Genomic DNA, 26,751 nt, shown 5'->3' on the forward strand with positions numbered 1-26,751 from the left:
GTTTGTTACATAGAGAGGGATGAAATTACCAGTCACACATGGTGGTGTTCACTAAGAAAACTACTATTCCTAGAGCTACTCTCAATCCAGAACAGAACTTCATAGTATAATGCCAAATACTGCCTTGATTTGCAGCAGAACTCCAGTTAGAACCAATTTTGTTTCCTTGATCCACACTGAAACTCAACTTTCTATTATTAAAGTCTCTTGTGCAGATTTTGGGCAGTATATGGCCCTTAACTGGAATAACTTCCCGATGTAATGAAATACGTATTAAAATAATTACTGAGTGATATACATGCAAAAGGTACAGTACATCTAGGGCAGGGGTCGGCAACCAGTGCAGGTGCAAGGATTTTTCGCATCCTAGGAGAAACTTCCACCTTGCGCCCCGCCCCCGGGTCCTGTGGCAGCTCTCCGCCCCCTCCAACCCTAAGGCGTCCCCCCATGGCAGCCCCCCACCCCCCTCTGCCCTGAGCCCCCACCTCCCCATGGCAGCTCCCCCCCTCCTCCCTGAGCCCGGCCCGCGGAGCCGTGCAGCAGCTCCCCACCCGAGCTCACCTCTGCTCCACCTCCTCTCCGAGCACGCCGTTGCTGCTTCACTTCTCCTGCCTCCCAGGCTTGTGGCGCCAATCAGCTGTTTGGCACCGCAAGCCTGGGAGGGAGAGAAGCAGAGCGGCACGGCATGCTCAGGGTACGAGGCAGAGCAGAGGTGAGCTGAGACGGGGAGTGGTTCCCCTACATCCCGCGCCCCCCATTACTTGCTCCAGGCGGCCCTCCCTGCGCCCCCCTGCCCCAAGTCCCTCCGCCTAAATGACGATGACTACCAGGGCGGCCAAAGATCCGGCTGCCACGGTCACTGCTGAAGGACTCAAAATGCCACCCCCCAAATGCTAGTGCCCTAGGCGACCGCCTAGGTCACCTAATGGGTTGCGCCTGCCCTGTCAGCAACCTTTCAGAAGTGTTGTGCTGAATCTTCATTTATTCACTCTAATTTAAGGTTTCGCATGCCAGTAATACATTTTAACGTTTTTAGGTCTCTTTATAACTAAACTATTGTTGTATGTAAAGTAAATAAGGTATTTAAAATGTTTAAGAAGCTTCATTTAAAATTAAATTAAAATGCAGATCCCCCTGGACCAGTGGCCAGGACCTGGGCAGTGTGAGTACCACTGAAAATAAGCTCGTGTGCCACCTTTGGCACGTGTGCCATAAGTTGCCTATCCTTGATCTAGGGTGTTACTCCTGAAAATAAATACTCCTTTTCTTACTTCTGCATTCTTGAAAGAGAAATTAAGTGTGATCGCACCTAGGATTTTGCTTCTTAATTCAAGGAAATTAACATCTTGGTGGGAAACATTTCATTTTATTTTGTTTTAATTGAAAGATGACTATACCTGTCCTTTTTAGTGTTTTTGGGCCTAGTCCAAAATCAATTAATGTCTTTCCATTGACTTCATTTGCCTTTGGATCTAATCCTCTGTACTCATTACTGCACACACTTACTCATGCAGATAGTTTGATAGGAGCTGCTTTTATCTATATCTGAACATGACCAGCCACATTGTTGGCACTTAACAAATAAAAAATAATATCACAGATAATTCTTGAGTGCATCAAGTTTGCAGGTCTCTAGCCCTATAGATGAAGAGCAGATTAGGAAAGAAATAGGTTTAGTGCTGGATTATATTCATATTCATGAATGCAAATATAGAAAAATAGTCAGTTTAAGAAGTAGAGGAAAGTGTTTAGAAACAGTGGGGAGGGGTAGCTCAGTGGTTTGAGCATTGGCCAGGGTTGTGAGTTCAATCTTTGAGGGTACCATTTGAGGATTGGTCCTGCTTTGAGCAGGGGGTTGGACTAGATGATCTCTTAAGGTCCCTTCCAACCCTTATGATTCTAAGTATCTAAATATATTCAGTTTCATAAATTATTTTTGTAATTTATTTACACATTCTCAGTATTTACATATAACTTCTGTCCAAATTATATTTATTTGTGGTTTTATATCTACTTCTTCATAATCCAGTCATTACATTTTGATGAATAAGAGACTTACATCAGTGTAACAGATGCTAAAATTCAGAGCTATAATAAATCATGATTTTTATTGGTGCTCAAATGTTCCTTTTCCTTACAGAGAAAATAAAATGTTTTTTTTTTCTTGAAGCAAATACTGTTATTGTCAAAGTTATGTAAGAAAGCCATCCTAGCCTTTCTGTACTAGAAACATGGTCGACATGGTATAAAACATAGGAAGTAGACAGACAACTAACCTTAAAAGTTTTGTAAATAAGAAGTAAAACATTAACTTAGCATTTCTTGCTTTCTAGAGTATACATTTCAGTAAGTTACTTGTTAAAACATTACTCATATGTTTATTGTGTATAAGGAAAAAATACTAAGAAATCCGTTGTGGGTCACCCCTTCTTAGTCTACATCTTTTTATTTAACCAGCTGTCATCTAGTCATTCAAGGTCTAATCCAGTGCCCGTTAAAGTCACTGAGGGGATGTCTAACTGCAGTTAGACCCCTGCGGCTAGCCCATGCCAACTGATTCAGGCTTGCAGGGCTCGGGCTAAGGAGCTGTTTAATTGTGGTGTAGATGTTTGGGGGACCCTCCCCCCTCACAGGGTTCTAGAGCCTAGGCTCCAGCCCGAGCCTGAACATCTATACCGCAGTTAAACAGAGTCTTGGCCTGAGCTCTGCAAGCCCAAATCAGCTAACAAAGGGCAGCCACAGGTTTTTAATTGCAGTGTAGACATATCTGGAGAATCTTTCTATTGATTTCTCTGGATGTTGGATCAGACCATGCTATTTACATGCATGCACATCTTGAAGCTGCTCCCATAACTTGAATTAGATTATACAAAGTTTCCAGGTCAGCTCTTCCTTGTCTCTGAGTCCTGTAGATGGATTATTGTAAGTATATAGCGGAAACCTTTCTAGATGTATATTTTAGAAGGCTTGACACTGAGAAGAATGAGTCAATAGGTTTGAACTGTAAGCTTGGATTGATTTTTATTGTAGTTCAACAGATAACTATCAAAGCAAATTAGAACTCTCATGTAACTTTCTACAAAGATATCTGTTCCACTCCTAGAAAAAGCCATTTGTATAAAGCATGTACTTCACTATACGGTAGAACCTCAGAGTTACAAACACCTCAGGAATGCAGGTTGTTCATAACTCTGTAATGTTCCTAACTCTGAACAAAACTTTATGGTTGTTCTTTCAGAAGTTTACAAACTGAACATTGACTTAATACAGCTCTGAAACTTTAGAATGCAGAAGAAAAATGCTGCTTTTAACCATCTTAATTTAAATGAAACAAGAACAGAAAATAGTTTCCTTACCTTGTCAAATCTTTTTTTAAACTTTCACTTTATTTTTTAGTAGTTTATGTTTAACACAGTACTGTACTGTATGTGCTTTTTCTTGTCTTTACTGCTTCCTGATTGCATATTTCCGGTCCCAAATGAGGTGTGTGGTTGACCAGTCAGTTCATCGCTCTGATGTTCATAACACTGAGGTTCTACTGTACATAAATTTATAAATAAAAATCATGTATCTTTTCCTTAGTAAATATTCATCAGTTGGTTTTTCATCTGCTATATTACAAATACCTGTCCTTTTATGCTTTAAAAATAACCTGTAAAAGGCATGATAGTTTATTTTCTATCTATATGTTCTTAGCTAGATCAAAGAGAAGTTTCCAAAAGCTTTTGAAAATAAGAAGGTGGACAAGACAGCCCAGGCTAGTAAACAATCTGAGTTCATCTGAAGCTGACCTAGGTGCTTTTGTTTATTCAGACCTTTTCCTCCGGGGTATACCCTACGTTGTTACCATTTAGTTCAAATGCAATACATTAAGAATTAGTGCCCAATACATTCATATTGTTATAATTTTTTGTGGGCATAAGCATCCAAAATTAGATTCTTTTTTTCCTTCCATTTCAAAGGACATACTAAATACCAGAGAATTATAGATAGCTGACTCACAGGAGAGACAATTATTGCCAATCATTTCAATGATTGATATGTAGGGCTCTACCAAATTCACGGTCCATTTTGGTCAATTTCACGGGATTTCATAGGATTTTAAAAATCATAAATTTCATGATTTTAGATATTTAAATCTGAAATGTCATGATGTTGTAATTGTAGGAGTCCTGACCCAAAAAGGAGTTGTGGAGGGGTTGCAAGGTTATTGAGGGAGGGGAGGTTTGTGGTACTGCTAACCTTATTTCTGCATTGCTGTTGGTGGCAGTGCTACTTTCAAAGCTGGGAAGCTGGAGAGCAGCAGCTGTTGCCCAGGAGCCCAGCTCTGAAGACAAAGCTGCCACCAGAAGCAATGCAGAAGTAAGGATGGCAGGGTATGGTATTGCCACCCTTACTTGTGTGCTGCTGCCTGCAGAGCTAGGCCCTCAGTCAGCAGCCACCACCCAGTGGTGCCCAGCTCTGAAGGCAGCAGCACAGAATTAAGGGTGGCATGGTATGGTATTGCACCCTTACTTCTGCACTGCTGCTGGCAGGGCACCCAGCCAACAGCCGCTGCTCTCTGGATGCCCAGTTCTGAAGGCAGCGCAGAAGTAAGGGTGGCAATACCACAACCCTCCTAAAATAACCTTGTGACCCCCCCCGCAACTGTCTTCTGGGTCAGGCACCCCAATTTGAGAAACGCTGCTCTCCCCCATGAAATCTGTTTCACGGGGGGAGACCAGATTTCACGGTCCGTGATGCATTGTTCATAGCCATGCATTTGGTAGGGCCCTATTCATATGCATTGATATTAATTCCCACATGCTTTTTCAATTACATTATTGCTTCACGCATCATTAACATTATTTTTTAGATTATTTTTCTCTTTAAGATTAATTCATAAAGGCCTCAATCAGTGATTTTTTTCTAGTAATCAGTAATCAGAAACATGCATAATTTTCAACAGTTGTATCAGATCACAGAATCCAAATATACATACAGTTGCATGACAAGGTTGTAACTGAGCCTTCTTAGAGAAAATAGCGCAAAAAAAGTATCAAAGGGAAAGAAAAGATTGCATTCCGCAGGTCAGTGCTTTCTCTGGACTCTATAGAATTACTAAGGAATTTTCCTCATATTATTATTCTTTTCATCCAAGGATCTCTAAGCATTTTATGAAGGTGTGAATCTATATTAACAAGCTGAGTTTGTTTAGAGTATTTAACTATCTCATAGGAAGTCTTCCATATAATGTGATGGATTTTCATTATCAATGCCACATGTTTATCAGGGCAGTCTTCACTGTTTTATCCCGTCACAAATATTAATCTTTGATACAGTATGTTTTGTGTTTATGGATATTTAAATATGCTTATTTTTTTTCTGTCAAAATTTATCTAAGAGCATCCTCTAAATAAAATAATCTCTCCACCCATGAAATTATCTGAAAAGTCAAAAGGACTTTTTTTTTCCTTAAAATTAAAATGAAAGCTGCCTGTTTCTTTTAGAAAAAAGGTGACTAAAGAAATTCTGATTTTTCAAGATATTTGAGCTCTTGAAAGATTATATGTCTCTTATAGAAAACTTTAATCAGCTGTACTCTAGTAAAGTTTTAAATTTGCAATAGTCATCCATAATGTATGGATTGAAGGACACCTACTGAACTGGTAGTGAGGAATTATCTATAAATGGACATAAAGACAATAGGTTTTATATTGTATTTTCAACCAACATGTTACGTTCACGGTAAATCAAAGCAAACCAGCATGAATCTGAACCATCATTGCCATCATAAAACAAGAATACATATATTGATGTTTGTAAAAAGAATGCAGGATCTTCCATCCTGATCTGACTGTTGTAAATCTGAAGGTTTATAGATATATCTGTAATAAGCGCTTCTCAAGATACTTTGTGATAAACAAATTCTGACTAATTGCTTTGTAAAAATAAATAGAAAAAGCAAAATCTTTTAAACTATTTTTCTACCATATAAGATGAATTCTTAATATTTGGGTTGTTTTTTTTAAATGTTCACTCTCCATACAAGATACAGTATTAAATTTTTGTCCTGCTTTTAATGTACTGGAATTTGCACTCAAGATTATCATCTTTCAGGCCTGAATTTGGATATGGAACCTTGGTCTGAATTTACGGCTGGTTTCTGTGACAGAAACCCCTGGGAGGCCAGTGGCTGTACTGTCAACTGCCCATCCTGGAAATGGACATCTCCTTCAATGCAAAGGGATGTAGATTGCACCTTTCTGCTCCTGCAGTGATAAATCAAGCCCATAGTGTATAAGCCAGTAAAATCAGTAATTTTTTTGTACACAATATGAGATCCTGGTGGGAAACAGACTGGCTTTTCTTCTAGCACACACTACCAAAATTAATGGAACTTTATTTGCATTCTTAACTTTGAAGTGATGGCTGCCATTCCATAATAAATGTGTATATGACTCTTGTTCCAGCCCTGCCAACTTTCTCTCCCCAAGTCATATTTTCCAGAGGTGGCTGCTATTTGTACTTCTAGGTGAAATTTCAAAAATTCATAATCTTGTGTTATTGTACAAGTTCATTTTTCCAGGTAATCTTCAAATGTTTGGGCCCTCAAAATTCTGTATAAAGCATCATTCGACAACACAAAAACTGTACGAAATGAACTGGTGGAAATGTTCATGAAAATGATTCTACCTGTTTAACCCAGCCCTATGTATAATGTACTAAAAATTAATCTCTCCATGTAGATGCACAGAAAACTACTAAAACAAAACAACTTGGTCATTACATTTTATGCTTTTAAATACAGTACTTAAAGCTGTATTCACATTCTAGACAAACAGCCTGTAAAATTTTATTCATACAGTACACTACATTTATTTGGAGTGAATTAATCTGGTTATCCAGTTACATGGGGCATTTCCCAGGGAACTGATTTTTTCCCCCCAGTGTAATCCATTGGGAGAGGCTGCCTTGGTATAGTAATGTTACTTAAACAGGACAGTCTATCTCATTGAATATGCTACTTTCTCAACTCTGTATGTGACTGAATTTGTGAATCTTCTATACTTTGCAGAAACTGAGGCAGCTGCACAGTTTTTTAATCGCATCCCTGTCTCTTAAGAGTTTACAATCTCCATGTTGATAACTACAAGGATTGTAAGCTCAGCTGTTTTAGTTCATGGAGAGTTTGCAATGTCCATGATGTGCAGTCTCCACAGGGTCACTCACTTTTGGGTACTTACAGGAGCTGTGAAGAGGAAGAGCTTATAAGCACTGCATAGGGGAGACTGAAGGTACTAAGAGGAACTGTCAACCAGATAATTTGCAACACGCACTGTAGGGAAAGTGCAGAGCTTCTTCACTGCAGAGTAACTAAAGCAGCTGCAGAGCTTCTCATCTCCAAAGCACCATCCAAGTTCAAGAGGTGCTTAAATAAAATCCTCCAGTTGGAGGATTGAGGATCATCACCCAAAAGAAGCAGATATAGGGGAAACCCACTTAATTAGGATATCAGGCCAACCTGATCAAGGAGTTTCTAATGTAATAGAAGGCATGCTTCAGTGTTGGCATGTAAAATGCATCTCTCAGCACTCGCATCTTTTATTTCTTTGCAATCCCATAACTAAAAAAATGGTTTGAGTCCATTTTTATATTTTATTGTGCAGTTTGTGAATCAGTTTGCTTTTGAGAGGAGACCTTGTATGTCACATTTCAGCCTAGAATGAAAGTTTAGAGCCAAATTGCAAACCCTTATGAAAAATGGGTTTAGAGTAGAAATGCTGGCACAGCATGTCGTGCTGTGGGCTGAATGGTCCTGCTGTAATATTCTGGTTAAATTGGTAGCCCTTGTTCTTCTTTGGAGCAGGAGTGTGTTTTTATGTTTCTGCCTAAAGGTTGAAGGATTGGAAATGCCAGAAGCTAAAGAGCTCTGTTTATTCCTTGGCCAGGTACAGTTAGACAGCTGTAATGCAAGCTTTCTCTATACCCAGCCTGCTATTGACCTCAGCCCTGACCTGCACAGACCACCCACCTTAGGGGTGAGCATTAGCTCAATTTTTATAGCTTAATTGTTCAGTTCATATAGGGAGCCACTGGTATTTACTGCGAATACTATGAAAAACTGCACATTTTCCAAAATGTTTCTGTTCAGGCAAGCCCAGTGACTTTATGTCTGCAGAAAGCACAGCAACAGGACTGATTGGGAGATACAAACACAAGTGACTAAGTGAGCAGAGATAACATCACAAGGTGTGCAACACCTCTTAATACAGAAATCCTGAGGGCAAGTTGCTTAGAAACCATTTATATGAGTAAATCTAGTTACAAAATATCACTGTATTTAGATTATTTTGTGATTACTTAGAATAGGTCTGTTTCGGGATCTGTGGGCTTCTAACTTTTATAAGAGTGATTAAAAACTGCAAGTTTTCAGGGACAGATCCTCATCTGATGTAAATTGAAAGTCAGTGGATCTGTGACATTTTATATCAGATGAGGATCTGCCCCTCAGGCTCTTAAAAGCTTTACTTCCAATTGAAATCTTATGAATGAACCTGGTCTATAACACAAAGAAATTAAAGTTTGAAATATAACACTGAACATTTTTCATTTGGGAACTGTTCCGGGTGGTCTATTGAGTAGACATTTGTTTTAAATTGTTATGTCTTCATGCATATACTTTAAAATGTCAGTGATTAGTATTTCATTCCCTTTTATACAGCAAAATGTAATGCATTGAGATAGATATAAAATATAGTCAGTCTGTAAGGGGATATTTAAAATAATGTAAAATTCCATCTCATTCATTAATCATGAAGTTCTGTCTAGCTCGATCAATGCTGCAGAGATTGTAGAGTAAAGAATACTGTTCCCTACCCAGCCTAAAATCACAGTTCCTCAATCTGACAAAATCTGGATGTAAGGCCCAGAATTAGTTCTTTTGTAAATCCAGACCTGTGTTTCTCTGCTCCCTTTTATTGCTAAGGGCTTGTATGGAGTTATTAAGGAACAGCTAACCCAATGGGGCAAGCTAAACAGGAGCAAGCCGCTCTAATTCCAAAGTGAGTGTTCACACATGGAATTATTCAGCAATAGCTGCTCTTGAATAACTCCATTTGTAGACAAGCTCTCAATGGAGGAAAAGCTATCAACATTAAGACAACATCTCTATCAGAAATAATTCTACAGGCAACAGAAGCAACTCAAAAGACATGGTAAAATTTAGGGTGTGTCTCTGAACATTTTACATGTACTTTCTTTTGACATCTCATGTTCATGCCTGTTGAGTTCATATTAAATTCTGTAAAAATAACATTCAAAGTAACATACAATGGATTGTATACAGAAGTGCATTCTTGATTTGAAATTCCAAATCAAGTAAACCAATATGTAGTGCTGAGAAGGAAACAGCCGATCCAAAACAGAAGCATCTGCTTCTACACCAATTGAGATTGATGAGAGTTTTGTTGTTGCATTCAGTTAGAGCAAGATTGGGCAAAAGATGTTGCACTTTGATGCTCAGTGGAAACTCTTCTTTCTTCAGTTGGACACATACAAAAAAAGTCAAAATGTGTGTTGTGGGTTTTTGTTTTATATAGAAGTATTGAAGTACAATTGTAGTCGTGGTGTCATGAGTCCTGAGAACCAGATTCTCAGCTGCGTTCAATGCATGCTAAGTGCTTTCCTGGATCAGAGCCAGCATGCTCAGCACCTTGCTGGATTAAATGGAGGGCACAGCTGAGGAGGCTATGCCAGCAAGGGATTTCCCCTACACATGGGAAGTTCTCAGTTGACCAGTTAAGCTGGCTTCAGGCTGCCATAACAGTGCAAGTGGATTGCATCAGTGCCTAGAATCTGGGCCTAGGAGTCTTCCTGTGTAAAGACTGATTTAAAAATGAGTAAAGAATTCAGGGTTTGGTCTAATGCTGTTTTCCAATAACATTGTTAAAACAGCACTATGACATTGGATAATTTGTTTTTTCTTAGACTCTAGGACTGGAAGGGACCTCGAGAGGTCATCGAGTCTAGTCCTCTGCCCTCATGGCAGGACCAAATACTGTCTAGACCATCCCTGATAGACATTTATCTAACCTACTCTTAAATATCTCCAGAGATGGAGATTCCACAACCTCCCTAGGCAATTTATTCCAGTGTTTAACTACCCTGACAGTTAGGAACTTTTTCCTAATGTCCAACCTAAATCTCCCTTGCTGCAGTTTAAGCCCATTGCTTCTTGTTCTATCATTAGAGGCTAAGGTGAACAAGTTTTCTCCCTCCTCCTGATGACACCCTTTTAGATACTTGAAAACTGCTATCATATCCCCTCTCAGTCTTCTCTTTTTCAAACTAAATAAACCCAATTCTTTCAGCCTTTCTTCGTAGGTCATGTTCTCAAGACCTTCAATCATTCTTGTTGCTCTTCTCTGGACCCTCTCCAGTTTCTCCACATCTTTCTTGAAATGCGGTGCCCAGAACTGGACACAATTCTCCAGTTGAGGCCTAACCAGCACAGAGTAGAGCGGAAGAATGACTTCTCGTGTCTTGTTTACAACACACCTGTTAATGCATCCCAGAATCACATTTGCTTTTCTTGCAACAGTATCACACTGTTGACTCATATTTAGCTTGTGGTCCACTATGACCCCTAGATCTCTTTCTGCCATACTCCTTCCTAGACAGTCTCTTCCCATTCTGTACGTGTGAAACTGATTGTTCCTTCCTAAGTGGAGCACTTTGCATTTGTCTTTTTTGAACTTCATCCGGTTTACCTCAGACCATTTCTCCAATTTGTCCAGGTCATTTTGAATGTTGACCCTGTCCTCCAAAGCAGTTGCAATCCCTCCCAGTTTGGTATCGTCCGCAAACTTAATAAGCGTACTTTCTATGCCAACATCTAAGTCGTTGATGAAGATATTGAACAGAGCCGGTCCCAAAACAGACCCCTGCGGAACCCCACTTGTTATACCTTTCCAGCAGGATTGGGAGCCATTAATAACTACTCTCTGAGTACGGTTATCCAGACAGTTATGCACCCACCTTATAGTAGCCCCATCTAAATTGTATTTGCCTAGTTTATCTATAAGGATATCATGCGAGACCGTATCAAATGCCTTACTAAAGTCTAGGTGTACCACATCCACCGCTTCTCCCTTATCCACAAGGCTTATTATCCTATCAAAGAAAGCTTTCAGATTGGTTTGACACGATTTGTTCTTTACAAATCCATGCTGGCTATTCCCTATCACCTTACCTCCTTCCAAGTGTTTGCAGATGATTTCTTTAATTACTTGTTCCATTATCTTCCCTGGCACAGAAGTTAAACTAACTGGTCTGTAGTTTCCTGGGTTGTTTTTATTTCCCTTTTTATAGATGGGCACTATATTTGCCCTTTTCCAGTCTTCTGGAATCTCTCCCATCTCCCATGACTTTCCAAAGATAATAGCTAGAGGCTCAGATACCTCCTCTATTAACTCCTTGAATATTCTGGGATGCATTTCATCAGGCCCTGGTGACTTGCAGGCATCTAACTTTTCTAAGTGATTTTTAACTTGCTCTTTTTTTATTTTATCTTCTAAACCTACCCCCTTCCCGTAAGCATTCACTATGTTAGACATTCCTTCAGACTTCTCAGTGAAGGCCGAAACAAAGAAGTCAATAAGCATCTCTGCCATTTCCAAGTTTCCTGTTACTGTTTCTCCCTCGTCACTGAGCAGTGGGCCTACTTCTTTCTTTCTCTTCTTTTTCTTTCATCATCAATCACTTAAAAATGCTTTATACCAATTACCAGACCAAACCTTTTTTCAATACAGAGTTAGAGCAGTGGTCGGCAACCTGTAGCCTGCATGCGGCCCATCAGGATAATCCGGTTGCGGGCCACAAGACATTTTGCTGACATTGACCATCCGCAGGCACGTTCCCCCCAAGCTCCCAGTGGCCGTGGTTCACTACCCTGATGGGCTGCATGTGGCCCACGAGCTGCAGGTTGCCCACCACTGATTTAGGGGCATATATATATATATATCATTTAAACATTTAACAATATCAAAAGAATACTGTATATGAATATTAGAAATGAAATATTTGAAACTTTACAAATTCATAGATAATGTTTGACACACATCAGCTCCACATTCGAATCTCCATATATAGACAGCATAAAAAAATTAGAATCTGAAACCAATAAAATAACCCTTCCATAATTTTAATTATCCATATCCACAATCTATATAATTATCAACAAGCAACCTTAATACATTAACTCATATTCATATATTCCATATATAAATTGTAAAAATCAACTGTCTTGCAATTATTAATAATATAATTATTATAGAAAACACCAGTGAAAATAGAGCTCCTTGTTTAAAATAATTAGAAATAGCACAATAATATAAAATCTTTCACTTGTGTAACTAAGTGCCATGCATTTAGAAAATATAATAGCTTAGATGTATAACACTGTAAGAAAACACAAGATCAATTTGTCTTAAATGCTGTTCATTATAACAAATGCAAAGTTGCTAATACAAAATATTAGTACTAAATAATCTTTTTAAGAAAAAGGTTGCACATCATTTTATATCTCAATTGCACAAGCAATGGAGAGTATATCTTAGTAATTTTAAACCTTGGTGTTCATGGTGCAAGGCTGCCATATTTAAAGTGATATACACATTTTACAATGCAATCCATCTGTTTCAGTAGAGAATTTATTTATTTGGTAGAGAATAAAACCATTAGGCATTAATTATTTTAGTCAGTGTAGATTACAGGAGCAATGTTGTATATTTTCAGTCAAACTTGAATTAGCAGCTGAAGACTTCTCACTGGCTGACTTGGCTCATCACCAGAAGCCAGACTATTACAATGAGTTTTAAGTACCAACACAAGGCTCAGAGCTAATGAATAATAAAGAAATATGCATGTTGTTCTTTGTCATCAAGTGTTACCAAATCCCCCCAGATACCTATATAGGCTAAACTGTGGTGCAACAGCATTTTATGAATCCACTAGCATACATTAATTCTACAGGATTTTAAAACTGAATGAAAGAAAACTTCAGGCAGTATTGATCATTAATTACAGGGTGGATAAAGATCAAGTTCTCTGTCATTAAATTGCTTCTACAGAACCACAGCACTGTGCTGTCGTCAGCACCATTAAAAGCAGTGAGCCCAGTTAGGAGCCATGTTTCTTGATGCATGTATCTAAAGTGACAAGATTCTGTCTGTCTAAAGCTAGCACGTCATTCATATTCCCTTCACTTCTTGTTTTTTCTGTCTATCACCAAATCCTGGATCCTCCTTGAACCTCCAGTGCTCATAATGGGGCAAATCTTAAGCTGGTTTAAACTGTCATACCCTCATTGACTTCAGTGAACACTAGCTAAGAAGTTGCTCCCAGTTTTGTAGCTGTATATATAATATAGCCTTATATTTTACATGTAGTAAATCTGTCCAGGTATTACTACCATCTTTAGAGTAAGATGCTTCCAGCTGCTGATTTACTCCCTTTCAAAAATAAGCTTTCACAGCTGTGACTGAGGAAATCTGCAGCTTTCCAAGCAGCACTACATATTATGTTTCTCACATGACATGGTTGTTGGCTTCTGTTACAATCAACAGAAGGAGCAAAGAATCCTGTGGCACCTTATAAACTAACAGACGTTTTGGGGCATGAGCTTTCGTGGGTGAATACCCACTTCGTCGGATGCATGTGACATCATGCTCCAAAACATCTGTTAGTCTATAAGGTGCTACAGGATTCTTTGCTGCTTTTACAGATCCAGACTAACACGGCTACCCTCTGATACCAATCAACAGAAGGTATTCTTCATTGAGGAATTTAGACCTCATCCAGGTGGCCTAGAGGGTGAAGAACTTAATTTGCCCTTCACCAAGACAAAGATAACACCTTGGCTAAGAGGGAGGAGACAGGAGATTCAGCCAGATTTCTGGATTTGACTGAACTAATTAATAAGCCCCAGGTGGAGCTACCACACTATCAGTTGCATTAGAGGCATTTTCCCTGTTGTCCTTAGCAGTTACGAAATATAAAGGGTATCGACAAAAGGGCAACTTTGGCTCCTGCTACTTGGTCTCATGTCATGCATAATTTGAGGTTTAACCAGAAAGAGCATGGAACTAATTCCCATTGTTCCTTCTAGTTGTCATTAGCTCCCCTTGTAACACCATTAGCCCATTTCCTCCCTTTCTGAACAGTCCAATATGTCATGTTAATATGACCTTGAATTTATGGAGGAGAAAGGCTATGCCCTTCAATATGAATTTGTTTCTTATCCCAACCAACTTCTCATACAAAGTCTGCTTTTCAGGGACCCTTCTCACAAGTTTCTATTATGACATATTTCCTAATCTTTATCAATAGAAACTGTTACAATGAATCACAGAGGCCAGGATTTCTTTTCCCATTATCTTTTGATTCTAAAATATTACAGAAGCTTTTTGGCCCATTCTAGACTTTGGAAGTTTGAATAGATTTCCAGACAGATCATATTCTTTCAATCATCTCAATGCCCCAATCCTTTCCCTTTTCCCTGAACTCTGATTTGATGCTCTTGGCCTTTGAGATTCTTGCTTCCACATATTAATTCAGAAATCACAAAGGAAGTATCTTTACTCTCTGGTGATGTCGGTTTTTACCAAAAGCCTGTCCACAGTACCTACAGGTTTATCCATACTTAAAATGTTGATTCATGTGAATCATGACACAATCCCAGCAGTGATACAGACATGCCTGTATATTTTTCTGGGTCTATTGAGTACAATGGAGAAATCTTCATTCATTTTAGCATCTTACTTCCATAGTGACAGCCCTCTGCCCACAGCATCAGCATCATCCCCAGAAAAGCATTTTCAGGGTATTCAAAGAAGAGATGAGCATTCAGTGTCAAGATTGGCACCAGAATTACAAGCAAAAGAGGCAGATGTGAATCAAGGAAGGAGACAGAGATGTGTCTGAGGATTCTTCTCTTGCCCATGAAGAGCACTTCTCTCTTTGATATGTTTAGCTTATTTGCATATTCAGTTTTGTGAGTCATTCATCTGGCATTGGCAGTTTCCCTTCCTCTAATCTGAAATAAGAAGGCAGCTAATGCTAAAAAGTTTAGAAACTATTTTACATTAGCTTCAGTACAGCCTAAGAGCAACTTGTGTGTAGACTGAGCTATTCTTAGTCTTTCCATTAGCCATTCACTTATAAGGAGAAACAAATTCTCTGGAGAACTTTCTTTCAAGTCTATGAAGTGGGACCAATATGAGTGGTCTAGCTCAGCGATGGGCATGCTTGCTAGCAGGACCGGCTCTGGCTTTTTTGCCGCCCCAAGCAAAAAAAAACAAAAATGCGAGGCGGCTGGAGCGGTGAAGCAAAAAAACAAAAAACGGTGGGGCGGACAGAACCAGGGTGCAAACTTTCAGCTAGTGGGACTCCCTGCGCTGCAGACATGCCCTGGGCAGTGGAGTTCGCGCCCCAGCTAGCAGGGGGAAGGTAGAGGGGGAGAGAGAAGGGGGGCGGCCAGGGCTTCCTTCAGCCAGGGTACTCACCACTCGGTCCCTCTTGCCACACCGCCTGCCAGGAGGGCTCCACACCGCTCTGGTCGGTGGGGTGGGAAGGACGCAGGCTGCTGGGCTTGCTGCAGACGTGCCATCGGCTGGGGCAGATGGAGCGCGCAGCCAGCTCCCAGCAGGGCACCCCCCTCCTCCGTGCCACTGCCCCCTACAGGGTGGCCAGAGTGGCGAACAAAAAAAAAAAAAGAAAAAGAAAAGGGTGGCCATGCTGCTCTAGGATTGGCGGAAAGCCTTCCCTTATAATCTGCCACCTCAAGCCCGAGCTTGATTGGTTTCCTGGAGCCAGCCTTGCTTGCTTAGGGCCAGCCGGAGATTAATCTGTTTGCATTGAGATCAACAGCAAACGGTAGTGGTTTTGTGCTAAGCTAGGCAGAAGCTAAAGAGCACTATTGGATTCCTTGTTGCTGACTGGAAAATTTATTTCCTGATCCGCAAGGTACTCTTCAGTTGAGACCAAAGTGAGGCCACCTGAGGCTCTGGCTTGTGTTGCCTACATTTGCTGCTCAGATCTTCTAATATCCTTTTCCAGTGGGTTTGATAGTGCAGCCTCCTGATTCTAATTTTTTTTTCCTGACACTGGTTTCTGAGTTCCATCCTTATCAATAATCTGTTCTGTGTTTTTCTTTAGGCTCCATAATTCTTCTGGGACAACAATATCACAAAAAAATAGATGTTCAGTTTTTACATTAAGATAAAGTCTTTCAATCATTTCTGGTGCCTCTTTGTTACTCCTGGAAAAAAATTCAAAGGAGATTTGATCTTGATAGTTGATCATTCACATGGATTACTAAGTGTGTTGCATTTTCTATCAAAAGGCTCACTTGTATGTACCATATAAGAGACTCAAGTCGTTCTCTACCAGCCATCCCCCATCAATTTTGTTAAATATACACGCATCACTACTCTCATAGCATTCTTCTTTCTGGGCAGGGAGAGATGGGTGGCATTATCACTGTAGAATACTTTTGCAAAGTCAGGCAGGTGGATCATCAGAGTAGCAAAAGGTTCACTGTCCACAAAAGAGCACTGGTGATGCCTCTGTAACATTCCAAACTTCATGCAGCCTGAGAAGCAAAAGATCAGACCCAAAGATTTAATTTGATAAAACTGGCACTAATCAAGGAGTCAGTGAGCCATCTAATTAGTTTGTTTACTTTATAATTCATTAATTATATTGAAAATATTTTTGTTTTTGCCAGTGAATCATCATAAGACCTTATCTATACATAATAATAATAATATCTTTATATAGTTAGTTAAGCAGTCCTTTGCTATAAGGTTTCTCTTTAAGTTCATATACACTGAATTCCATTTAGGAATTACTTCATTGTTATCCATTAGCACACATTCTACACATCCATTTTTCACGCATTGTAATTGTTAGAGGTTTCAAATGGCATTCACTGGAAATGGAAGATGGAGAAATATAATCTTATAACAATCTGCCTAATAAAGGATGCAGTATTGTATTTTAATGTTCATCAATAATGCTGGAATATTGCTTCCTCAGTTATTATTTATGGTTCTAATGCATGTCTGTGTATACCATTGGGCTTTTATGATTGTTTCACTGCATGTATTAATTAAAAATATATTCTTAGGAGAACCACAATAGTCTCTTTAGTTAAATTTTACATATTTTATGGAAATGTGTTTGTTTCTCTTTATGCAGGTTTGTGTTCCAGATGAATATAATGCAGTATTAGGAAGAAGTGCAAATAAGCAAGTATTTGAAGGTTTAACAACTGGACTTCTCAGAATCATTGCTGTGGTCTTTGGGTGTCTGATCTCCAGTTTACAAGATGTAAACAATCAGCCCACTGCACCTAAAATAATACAGGAAGTGAAAAACAAGCCCTCAAAAGTTGAGGCCTTTAACAGCAGGGTTCAGGACCTGATCAGGTAAAAACTGATGAAATATCTTTAAACTTTTTATTTTAGTCAAAGAAAATTGCAAAGAACTAGCAATGGTAATAAGCTCCTCTGAACCTAACTCAACAAGACTAACACCTATGTATGGTTCAGAAGATCACTAAAAGGCTATATATATGTTTTCAAGCAAAAATACTCTTTCAGAAAACTATGGGACAAATTCTGCCCTCAAATATACATGTACATTCAAGTCCATAGAGATTTGTGCATTTATCTAAGTGAAAAATTTGGCCCTATGATTGTCCAACTTTCTCTTCTGATGTGTAGAAGTTCCCCAACCGCAAAATACCTCATTGGCACTGGAGTAAGTAAAATTTACTGCAATAATATCACTGTCAATAAACATAGAAAAAAGGCAACTAATGTACAGAAAGTCAGAACAAATTTTCATGGAGACTATAAAACATTCTCTAAATTATGATAAATCTCTTTTTGAAAAATGCTACTATTTGCTCCTAATTGCTGCTCTTGATTATTGTTTCTGTGTGTTAACTACTTGCTACAGTACAGAAGGAAAGTTAGTGGCAAGACTTTCCATAGCTTTCCTTCATGCATGAATTATTCTTGTATTTGCTAGTAATTTACATTATACACTTGAACGTTTGTCTTTTGTTCCCTGTAGAAATTTATGTCTCTCAGTGATGTCTGAAATGTCTTCTTTCTTCTTTTCTTTTTTTAATCATGTTGGCTTAAAGCACCTCACAGCATCAGTCTGCTAGTTTGTTTAACTGTGTTGGATTAAAATCACCAAAATTCTGCTTTTGTATATGCATGTTTCCTTTATGTCAGTGGGAATCCTTGTGTTATTTAGTTGATTGTTCTTTCTGTCCTTTTTTCTAAATAGAGGTGACCAGAATTTTGCACAGTAAAAGTTCCTCTAGACTGTCCATAGTTAGTAACTCTGTATAGGGAGCCTTACATTATGTTTATATAATATTTGTTGATTCCCAACAGTGTACAAAACACAACATAAAGACAGTCCCTGGCTATAAGAGTTTACAGTATAAAAACACACACAGATAAGACAGTAGGAGACTTAGAGATCAATAGTGTTGCTTTTGTTTTTTTAATATACAGTGTGAATTGCCTTTCTTTTACTGGGCAAAAACACTATATTCCCATATTTATCTCTTTTAATACTGAATATACAATCACTACAGGTACAATACATTGTTCTTCCTTTTTGTTCTTACTGTCATCACTTCATATTTATCTACATTTACTTTCAAAAGTTCCTTATTCATTCACACACACAGTCTATCCATGTTATTTTGAACTATGCTGCCCTTCTTTCTGTTGATTCACACATTCGTACTTAGCATTATTAGCAAGTTTCATCACAGTGCTATATGTTCTTTCTTCTAAATCATTAAATAAAGCGTCCTAATTAGGCCTAATATTAATCCTTATTGCACTCAACTCCTTCCATCTTGGGTAGTCATTATTCCCAATTTCTTCTCTTTGATATCTAAGGAATTCTTTACTTCCTCAGGACACTCCCTTAGTGAACTTTATCAGATTAGCCTTTGGTGTGTTACTGTATAAAAAGCTGTTTTAGGACCCACTCCTGCCAGGTGGCAAGCACACTCAATTCTCACTGATTTGAATGGGAGTCGAGGACAGATAGGGTTGGACCTTAATAATTAGCATTGGAGTAAGCTAAGGACATTATTTAATTCCATTTTATTTTTTCAATTCTATGAGGTATGTCAAGTGTGATCATCTTTTTGAAAATCCATGCTGATTATTGACTAGTCTCAATTAGCCCGTAACATTCCTGATGTCTCGCTAGGTAGTCCTGGTTATTGGTTTCATTATGTCCCCCTCGGGTCTGTACTTTTCTAGATCTTCATAAATCTCTTCTCAGATTATAGTGTTACATTAGCCTCCTCCAAGTCCAGTACCTCTTATATTTCCATAGAGGTTTCAGATCAATTTGCTAATGGGACTCCTATCTCTTTCTCTTTTGGAATAGACCTTTTGTGGTCCTAGATTTTAGCAGTCTACAGATCTTATAATTTCATGGTCTCTTCTTCTGCTGAGACCCTGATTTCTTCTTATATTTTTTTCTCCCTTGGGGAATTTGTTCTGAGCATCTGTCTTTTAACCTTTTTTTGTGAGCACATGAGGCAAAGGATACATTTAATTTTTCAGTAAGGCCTACCTCTTCAGTTAATAAATTACTTTTTTCATCTCACAAAGCCTGTCTATCTCCACCACTGACCTCTTGTTCCTTATGCACTTGAAAAAATTGTGATTTATCTTAACCTCTTCATATGCAATTTTGTTTTCATTCTCCTCTTCAGTATTTTTTCAATTTTAGTACACTTTAATGTGCGTTTGTTGCAGACTTTCTCTATACCTTGCATTTTATATAATACTTCATAATATAACTCCTTCTTACCCTTAATTACTCTTTGCACTTCTTTGTTCATCTCCACTGACCTTTTTTACTCCTAGTATATTTATTGGCACATGCAACATTTGGGTCCACAATAATTTATCTTTCTGCACTTTCCTTTTGCTTTTTGTTTCCTTGCCCTCAGTTGTTTTATCCTATTTAATTTCAGTAATTGTTTCTCTTTTTTCTCATAATTCCATGTGCTAAAACACAAATATGTACATATTTACACATACATGTGTTGAGGAGGGGTAGCTATAAGTATACACACACAAACCTTATATTAGGAACGGTTGATAGGACCATCTGTTATTATTAAGGTTGCCTGACACATCCCAATATAAGACCCTGCTTTAAATTGCTTATAACTGTGCCATACTTGAACCATTTGTGTTGAAATTTTCCATACCAGGTATCTGTCAGATGCTGAATTGTTTTGGAAAATTTCAGCCCAAATGGTTCAGCCATTTCCAAGAAAATGGTATGGAGAAAATATGTTGTTTTGACCATGTTAAAATATTCTGGCAATCTTTTCTTTTGGAAGGTCTGGTGCTCCCTTCCTTTGGTGCAGCAACTTGAAATTTGGCAAGTGGGCAACCTTTGAAAAATTGTAGCTTGCCCATGCTGTCTAGCGGCTTGCTAGAATTTTGCAGTTTAATTCTCTGAACATTCTTTCTGCACTGGGCATGCTGCAGCCTGAGGCAACAGGGGGCTGAGCAGGACATTCCCTGTAGTTGCCACTCTGGGCTGCTGGGGGCTGTGTCAGAGCTGGGCACCAGAACAAAGGGTAGGAGGGCCTGTCTCTCCTGTACTCTTAAAGCCCCGTCTGCTGACAGGCAGGAAGAGAGGAGAAAGCTGCCTGAATGGAATGCAAACGGGACAAGAGTCAGTCATGGGGGATTCTGGCATATTAAAGCTTTTGAGCGCTTGACTTTGAAACTTAAATAACATTTTTTCAGCATACTTTTTGTGTGATACATAGATGTGCATACACACACACACTATAGTTTATATAGAATGATCCCGTTTTTAATTTCAGTTCAGTCCTAATGTCATATATCACTATCAAAGGCATACAGTATTTCCTCATCTTTACATCAATTATTTTGTTCTTTATGTTTCTCAGAATGAAGCAGAATTGCTTGCTTGCTTTCCTTTTACATTTTAGAAACATAGAATTTTTTATGTCAAATCAGGCCATTGATCTGTTTAATCAGAAATCTTATCTCCTGCAATAGTTAATCCCTCAGGATGCAAAGGAAGCCAAAGAAATAAAAAATGCACCTACTTACTTGTGCAATGCTTAACATAAGGGGGCAAATTCCTTTCTGACTCCTGCAGATCTTTTCTCACCCTAAAGGATGAGAATTGATTGTCATTATGTTAGCCTACATAGCTAGAAATGATGTTAATACTTATGTAATTATCCAGCCCTTTATAAAATCCAGCCACAGTGTTTAACTCAATGACCTTCTGTGACACTGAATTCCACAGGTTGATTATACATAGTCTGTACTAGTATTTACTTTTGTTGGTTCTGTTCAAAGATTTTATAGACTGAATCACTCAGGTACTTTGTTCTTGAATGTATGACTTCATTTAGTGTTTCCTAAGTACTTGAAATATCTCATTACTATTTTTCTTTTTGCAACTCTTTTTGAGTTTGTTATTTTCTACAGATTAGTTATTTGAGAAGTTGTGTGTTGCAAGTTTCTAGTCTACCTACTCTCTTTCACTTGAACCCAGACAGACTGTCAGCTGCCCATAGTTTCTTTAAGGTCTTCCTGTTTGATATGAACTTTACCACGTTTTTTTCTAACTCCTTGTCCTGTGTCCTATCCAATGAGCAATGCTGCCTCCTTAAACCACAGATGTACTATCAGACTATACTATTAAAGTTTTCCACAAGTAATGTAGGCACCCCAGAAACCTCATGGACAGTAACTATACATGATATATGTAGCATTCAAAGGGTAATCCAGCTGCTCCGTTTTTTTCTTATCCTAAATCTTTGGCTTTCTATTTTTAGCAATTAACCATCAGAATGTATCTACTTCCCTAAATACAGAATCCCGCCACCTGCCATTTCTATGTCATTCTCATTCTTTACCGTTCATTAGCTTAATGTCTTAAGTAGGGTAGGAAATTGACATTTCTCTTGGAAAATGCTGGTTTATGAACTAGTTTTGCAAATTAAATAATGTCCTAAATATATAAAAATCATCAAGAATGTTTTTATACCACTACAGGAGTTGAACACTTATGTGGTGGTACAAAAGTGTGGCAAAGGTAACATAAGAGAGCAAAGTAAATATTTTTTTTTCTAGTCTTAAACCCCTTGTATTTACATTTAATAATTAATGCATTTTAAAACTTTTTTTTAAACTCTGGCATAATGTTGACTGATATAAATCTAAGAGGACAGCTGTAGGAGAAAGGCAAAACAAACAGTTGTCATAGATACCAGTGACCTCTAAAACTTTATTGTTCACATGTAGCCCTGCCCCCTTCCCAAACAGGTTTTCAAAGAGTGTGAAATTTCAGGATGTTGTATTCTCCCCATATATGAATGAGAGGGTGGGAGGTCTGCTTATTGATATTTTGTACTGCACTGACATCTGAAACGGACAGGGCCAAGAACAGGCATACCCCAGAGCTATGAAGATACATGAGAATCAGGATAGGCCCTTCACCTGGGGCACTTTAAGGGATCTGATTCTAACAGGAGAATGAAAGGAATGGTGACAGAGTAATAGTGCAATTAGGAAAAAGGAGAGGGGTGGGTGTTTTAAATTAGCCACAAACAGATAAATTAATATTATTAATGAGAATCTTTCACCTCCTCGCCACTTTATCGTGTTTCTTTTTGGAGATATTTAAACTAAGATGTTTGACTAAAAAAAAAGTTTCAGTGAAAATATTTGGAACTCTATGGGAAAAGTTAATGTGCACCGCATAAGCAGCACCAACTAACTGCCACACAGTTTGTATACCACAAGAGCAGCTATGCTGGGCAGAGATACTGGAACTACTCTACCATGGGAAAAAATTCAAACTAAAAGGAAAAGGGGATGGAAAGCAAAGCTTTGTAACTCTACTCAGCTGTACGCTTAGTTCTTGGGTAGAGAGAGTGTTTCATGTCTCTCATGTTGCCCCCAAAACCAGTTAAGGAATGGCACAGATAGACTGGGAAGAGTTTCCTCCGTTTCTTCTCTGTCAGAAGTGTGATAGCTTACAGCACATTGCATCAAGGTTGGGCAGTAAACTAAAAGGGAGATGGAGGGATCCTGGGACTGCCAATAAGAATGTAGAGATTTCCCTGGAGAAAAAAGAAGAATAACATTGACCAGAAAATGTGTACCTTAGATAATAATTTATCATTATTAGCTTCAGTTCATCTCCTGTTTATCCTTTTCCCCTCCTGCTGCTCAGAGATAGACAGCACTCAGCATTTTACACATCTAACTCCTTAGCTGTCATCTTAGTATTTGCCTGCCAATATTGGAGAGCATGTTTATGACCTGTATTGCAGATGAATTGCTTAGATCAGAAATCTAGAAGACATCTAATACTTACAACTTTTCACAAATTTACCTGAACAGTCAATCTGAGTGTAACTAATAATCTTCAGTCTTTTTTTAATAAGATTTCAAATGGTCTTTTAATACTGCAATGAGATCCCTACTTTGTACACAATATATTTTTACTCATAATTACTCATATTGTTTCCAATAGCTGTCTGTTGTGTAAACTTTGGCAAAAAGTCTGGTTTCTAGCCCTGCAACTCTTAGGGAGGGGGGTTAAGAGTGGGGTGATATATCTGAGGAGATGATCTGGGAATGGAGTTGAAGGAGGTAAGATGGCAGTAGCTGCAACCAGAAAGGATGAGGTAGGAGATGATCAGGGCCTGGACCAGAGTTTTAGCTACCACAATAAAAAAGTCATCTAACAGTAGAAAGCTGTTATCTAATTGTTATTTGTTAGTCATTTAATTGTTGCCTAGAAAAAAAATGCAGTAGTCATTGCTGGTTTATGTTGTAGTAAGATTGCATCTGGATAACATCATCTCATTCTTGTGTTGTTGTGTTCTGGGAAGTTTTTTCTCTTCATGTTAAAAAAAAATCATACTACTGCAAAAATATAGGGATTATTATAAATCATTTAACTATGGCAAAATTCCACTGTCCTTCTAAGAGTATGGTTAAATAAACATATTCATTCGTCTTACTTGTGAAAATATAATAGAAATTACCCTAAGATAGACAGATCTCTTAACAGAAATTTCTATAGCTATAGAGGGCCTAATCTAAAATTACTGCAACTTGAACTACTTTATTTAACCTTTTATGTTTGTATAGTTGTGAATTCAAAACCTGCTCTTTATACAAGTTGACATTGATAATGATAATACTAAAAAAATATTCATTGAAACTGGCAGAGTGCCATATCTTAATACAATGTTTTTTCCCTCCACTTATAGTTATGTGGTGAATATAGGATTGATAGACAAGTTATGCTGCTGTTTCCTCTCCGTCCAAGGTCCTGTTGATGACAATTCAAAAATAGCCACTTTTCTGCAAAATGCTACAGCAGTGTTACATGGAATGTGTCAGCTCTGTTTTGCTGTCAGTGGAAGGTAAGTGCTCTTGCTATTATCATATCTGACTTGCTCTTTCATCTTTTTTTTAAGCATCTGAAAAGCAGCAACCTTTGTGGCCACAAGTATATCCTTCTCATGTGGAACTGAACATTCTAGGTGAAGTTCTAGAATAGAATTGCTTGTAGTTTAACCAGGGTTGGTATAGATGCTGGTATCAAAAGTTCACTGTGTCCACATTTTGGCTGTACAACTATATTGAGTTACCTGCAACCATCCTAGTAATAAGTAATTTATCAGAATTACAAACTTTATCTCCTTTAGTCATCATCATAGAAAATGTTTTATCACTAGTAATTTTAAGCGATCAGTTCTGAAGATTTCAATATATGTTTTATTAGCAGTTAAACTCAACTGTTAAGTAATTTATTTCTTGTATGGTCTAATTCATTCTTTGTCCTTTAAAATTCCTCTTGCAAGAAAGGAGTGATTTTTTTTTTTTATAGGAACTCATTCAGTGGAATTCATTCTGCAGGACAGAAGGGATTTTAAAGGTTCAGGATTGTACATGGCATCCTTCTGCAGGAATATTTGAATAATGAATTTTACTTGTAAAATAAATACATTGGCCACATAATACGTAAGCTAGATTTTAGGTTACACTTAAATCTTTATAAGGGGAGTGATGAAAGGAGCAAATGCTTGTTTTCCTTTATCATTGTAGAATATTTTTAAAACATTCTTGTTAACTAATGTCATGCAATTATTTTGTTAATAACACGGGGAAAAGTTAACCATTGAATGTAAACGTAGATAAGGAAAAAGAGGAAAAGAAAACAACACTGGTGCAGGGGGAACTTAATTCCTGAAAGGGAAAAGTAACATTAGTCATGAAAAACAAACATGATTCAGTAAAACACAAACTATGGAACAAAGCTCTAGGTGGCTGTAATTTCTGATAAGTAGGAGTTTCAGGACCAAGAAAAAGGACTGTAACTACAAATATGAGTCCACAAAGACCATCCAGATTTAATGAAATTTGTCTTCTAGTCTCTTCCTGTGGGCTCCCAAGTTGTCATTTTACACTTTCAACACAATATTGCCAAAAGTCAAATAGATACTAAAGAATCACCCTTCTCTTAGCAGAAAAATTATTCTAGCCACAAAAATAAGTGACTTACTATTTGGAATTTCTAAAGCAGGCATATGCTTCCCAAAAAGAATTAGAAAATACTGTATCTCAGAATAGTGGGGAGCTGTGCAAATACCTCTTTCAAGAAAATATGTAGCTTGTAGTAGGTCCAGAACATCAAGGCAGGTAAGCACTGGGCAACAAAATGGCAAATGAAATTTAATGTGGATAAATGTAAAGTAATGCACATTGGAAAAAATAACCCTAACTATACATACAATATGATGGGGACTAATTTAGGTACAACGAGTCAGGAAAAAGATCTTGGAGTCATCGTGGATAGTTCTCTGAAGATGTCCACGCAGTGTGCAGAGGCGGTCAAAAAAGCAAACAGGATGTTAGGAATCATTAAAAAGGGGATAGAGAATAAGACTGAGAATATATTATTGCCCTTATATAAATCAATGGTACGCCCACATCTCGAATACTGTATACAGATGTGGTCTCCTCATCTCAAAAAAGATATATTGGCACTAGAAAAGGTTCAGAAAAGGGCAACTAAAATGATTAGGGATTTGGAGAGGGTCCCATAGGAGGAAAGATTAAAGAGGCTAGGACTCTTCAGCTTGGAAAAGAGGAGACTAAGGGGGCATATGATAGAGGTATATAAAATCATGAGTGATGTGGAGAAAGTGGATAAGGAAAAGTTATTTACTTATTCCCATAATACAAGAACTAGGGGCCACCAAGTGAAATTAATAGGCAGCAGATTTAAAACAAATAAAAGGAAGTTCTTCTTCACACAGCACACAGTCAACTTGTGCAACACCTTACCTGAGGAGGTTGTGAAGGCTAGGACTATAACAGCGTTTAAAAGGGAACTGGATAAATTCATGGTGGCTAAGTCCATAAATGGCTGTTAGCCAGGATGGGTAAGGAATGGGGTCCCTAGCCTCTGTTTGTCAGAGGATGGAGATGGATGGCAGGAGACAGATCACTTGATCATTGCCTGTTAGGTTCACTCCCTCTGGGGCACCTGACATTGGCCACTGTCGGTAGACAGGATACTGGGCTAGATGGACCTTTCGTCTGACCCAGTACGGCCGTTCTTATGTTCTTA

The 26,751-nt window shown here is 38.3% G+C and overlaps 1 protein-coding gene across 7 annotated transcripts in view; it reads left to right on the forward strand.

Annotated features, from left to right (window-relative positions):
* The window catches only part of SCAPER (S-phase cyclin A associated protein in the ER), a 357,501-nt gene that overhangs the window by 261,944 nt on the left and 68,806 nt on the right, over positions 1-26,751 (forward strand). For all 7 annotated transcript variants that reach the window (XM_050966970.1, XM_050966969.1, XM_050966973.1 and 4 more), the window contains 2 exons: positions 17,242-17,471; positions 24,383-24,538. In XM_050966970.1, coding sequence (XP_050822927.1) covers positions 17,242-17,471; positions 24,383-24,538 — 386 coding nt within the window. The remainder of the gene's footprint in view (positions 1-17,241; positions 17,472-24,382; positions 24,539-26,751) is intronic.

This window comes from Gopherus flavomarginatus, chromosome 9, assembly GCF_025201925.1.
Source record: "Gopherus flavomarginatus isolate rGopFla2 chromosome 9, rGopFla2.mat.asm, whole genome shotgun sequence".
NCBI classification, from domain to species: domain Eukaryota; kingdom Metazoa; phylum Chordata; order Testudines; family Testudinidae; genus Gopherus; species Gopherus flavomarginatus.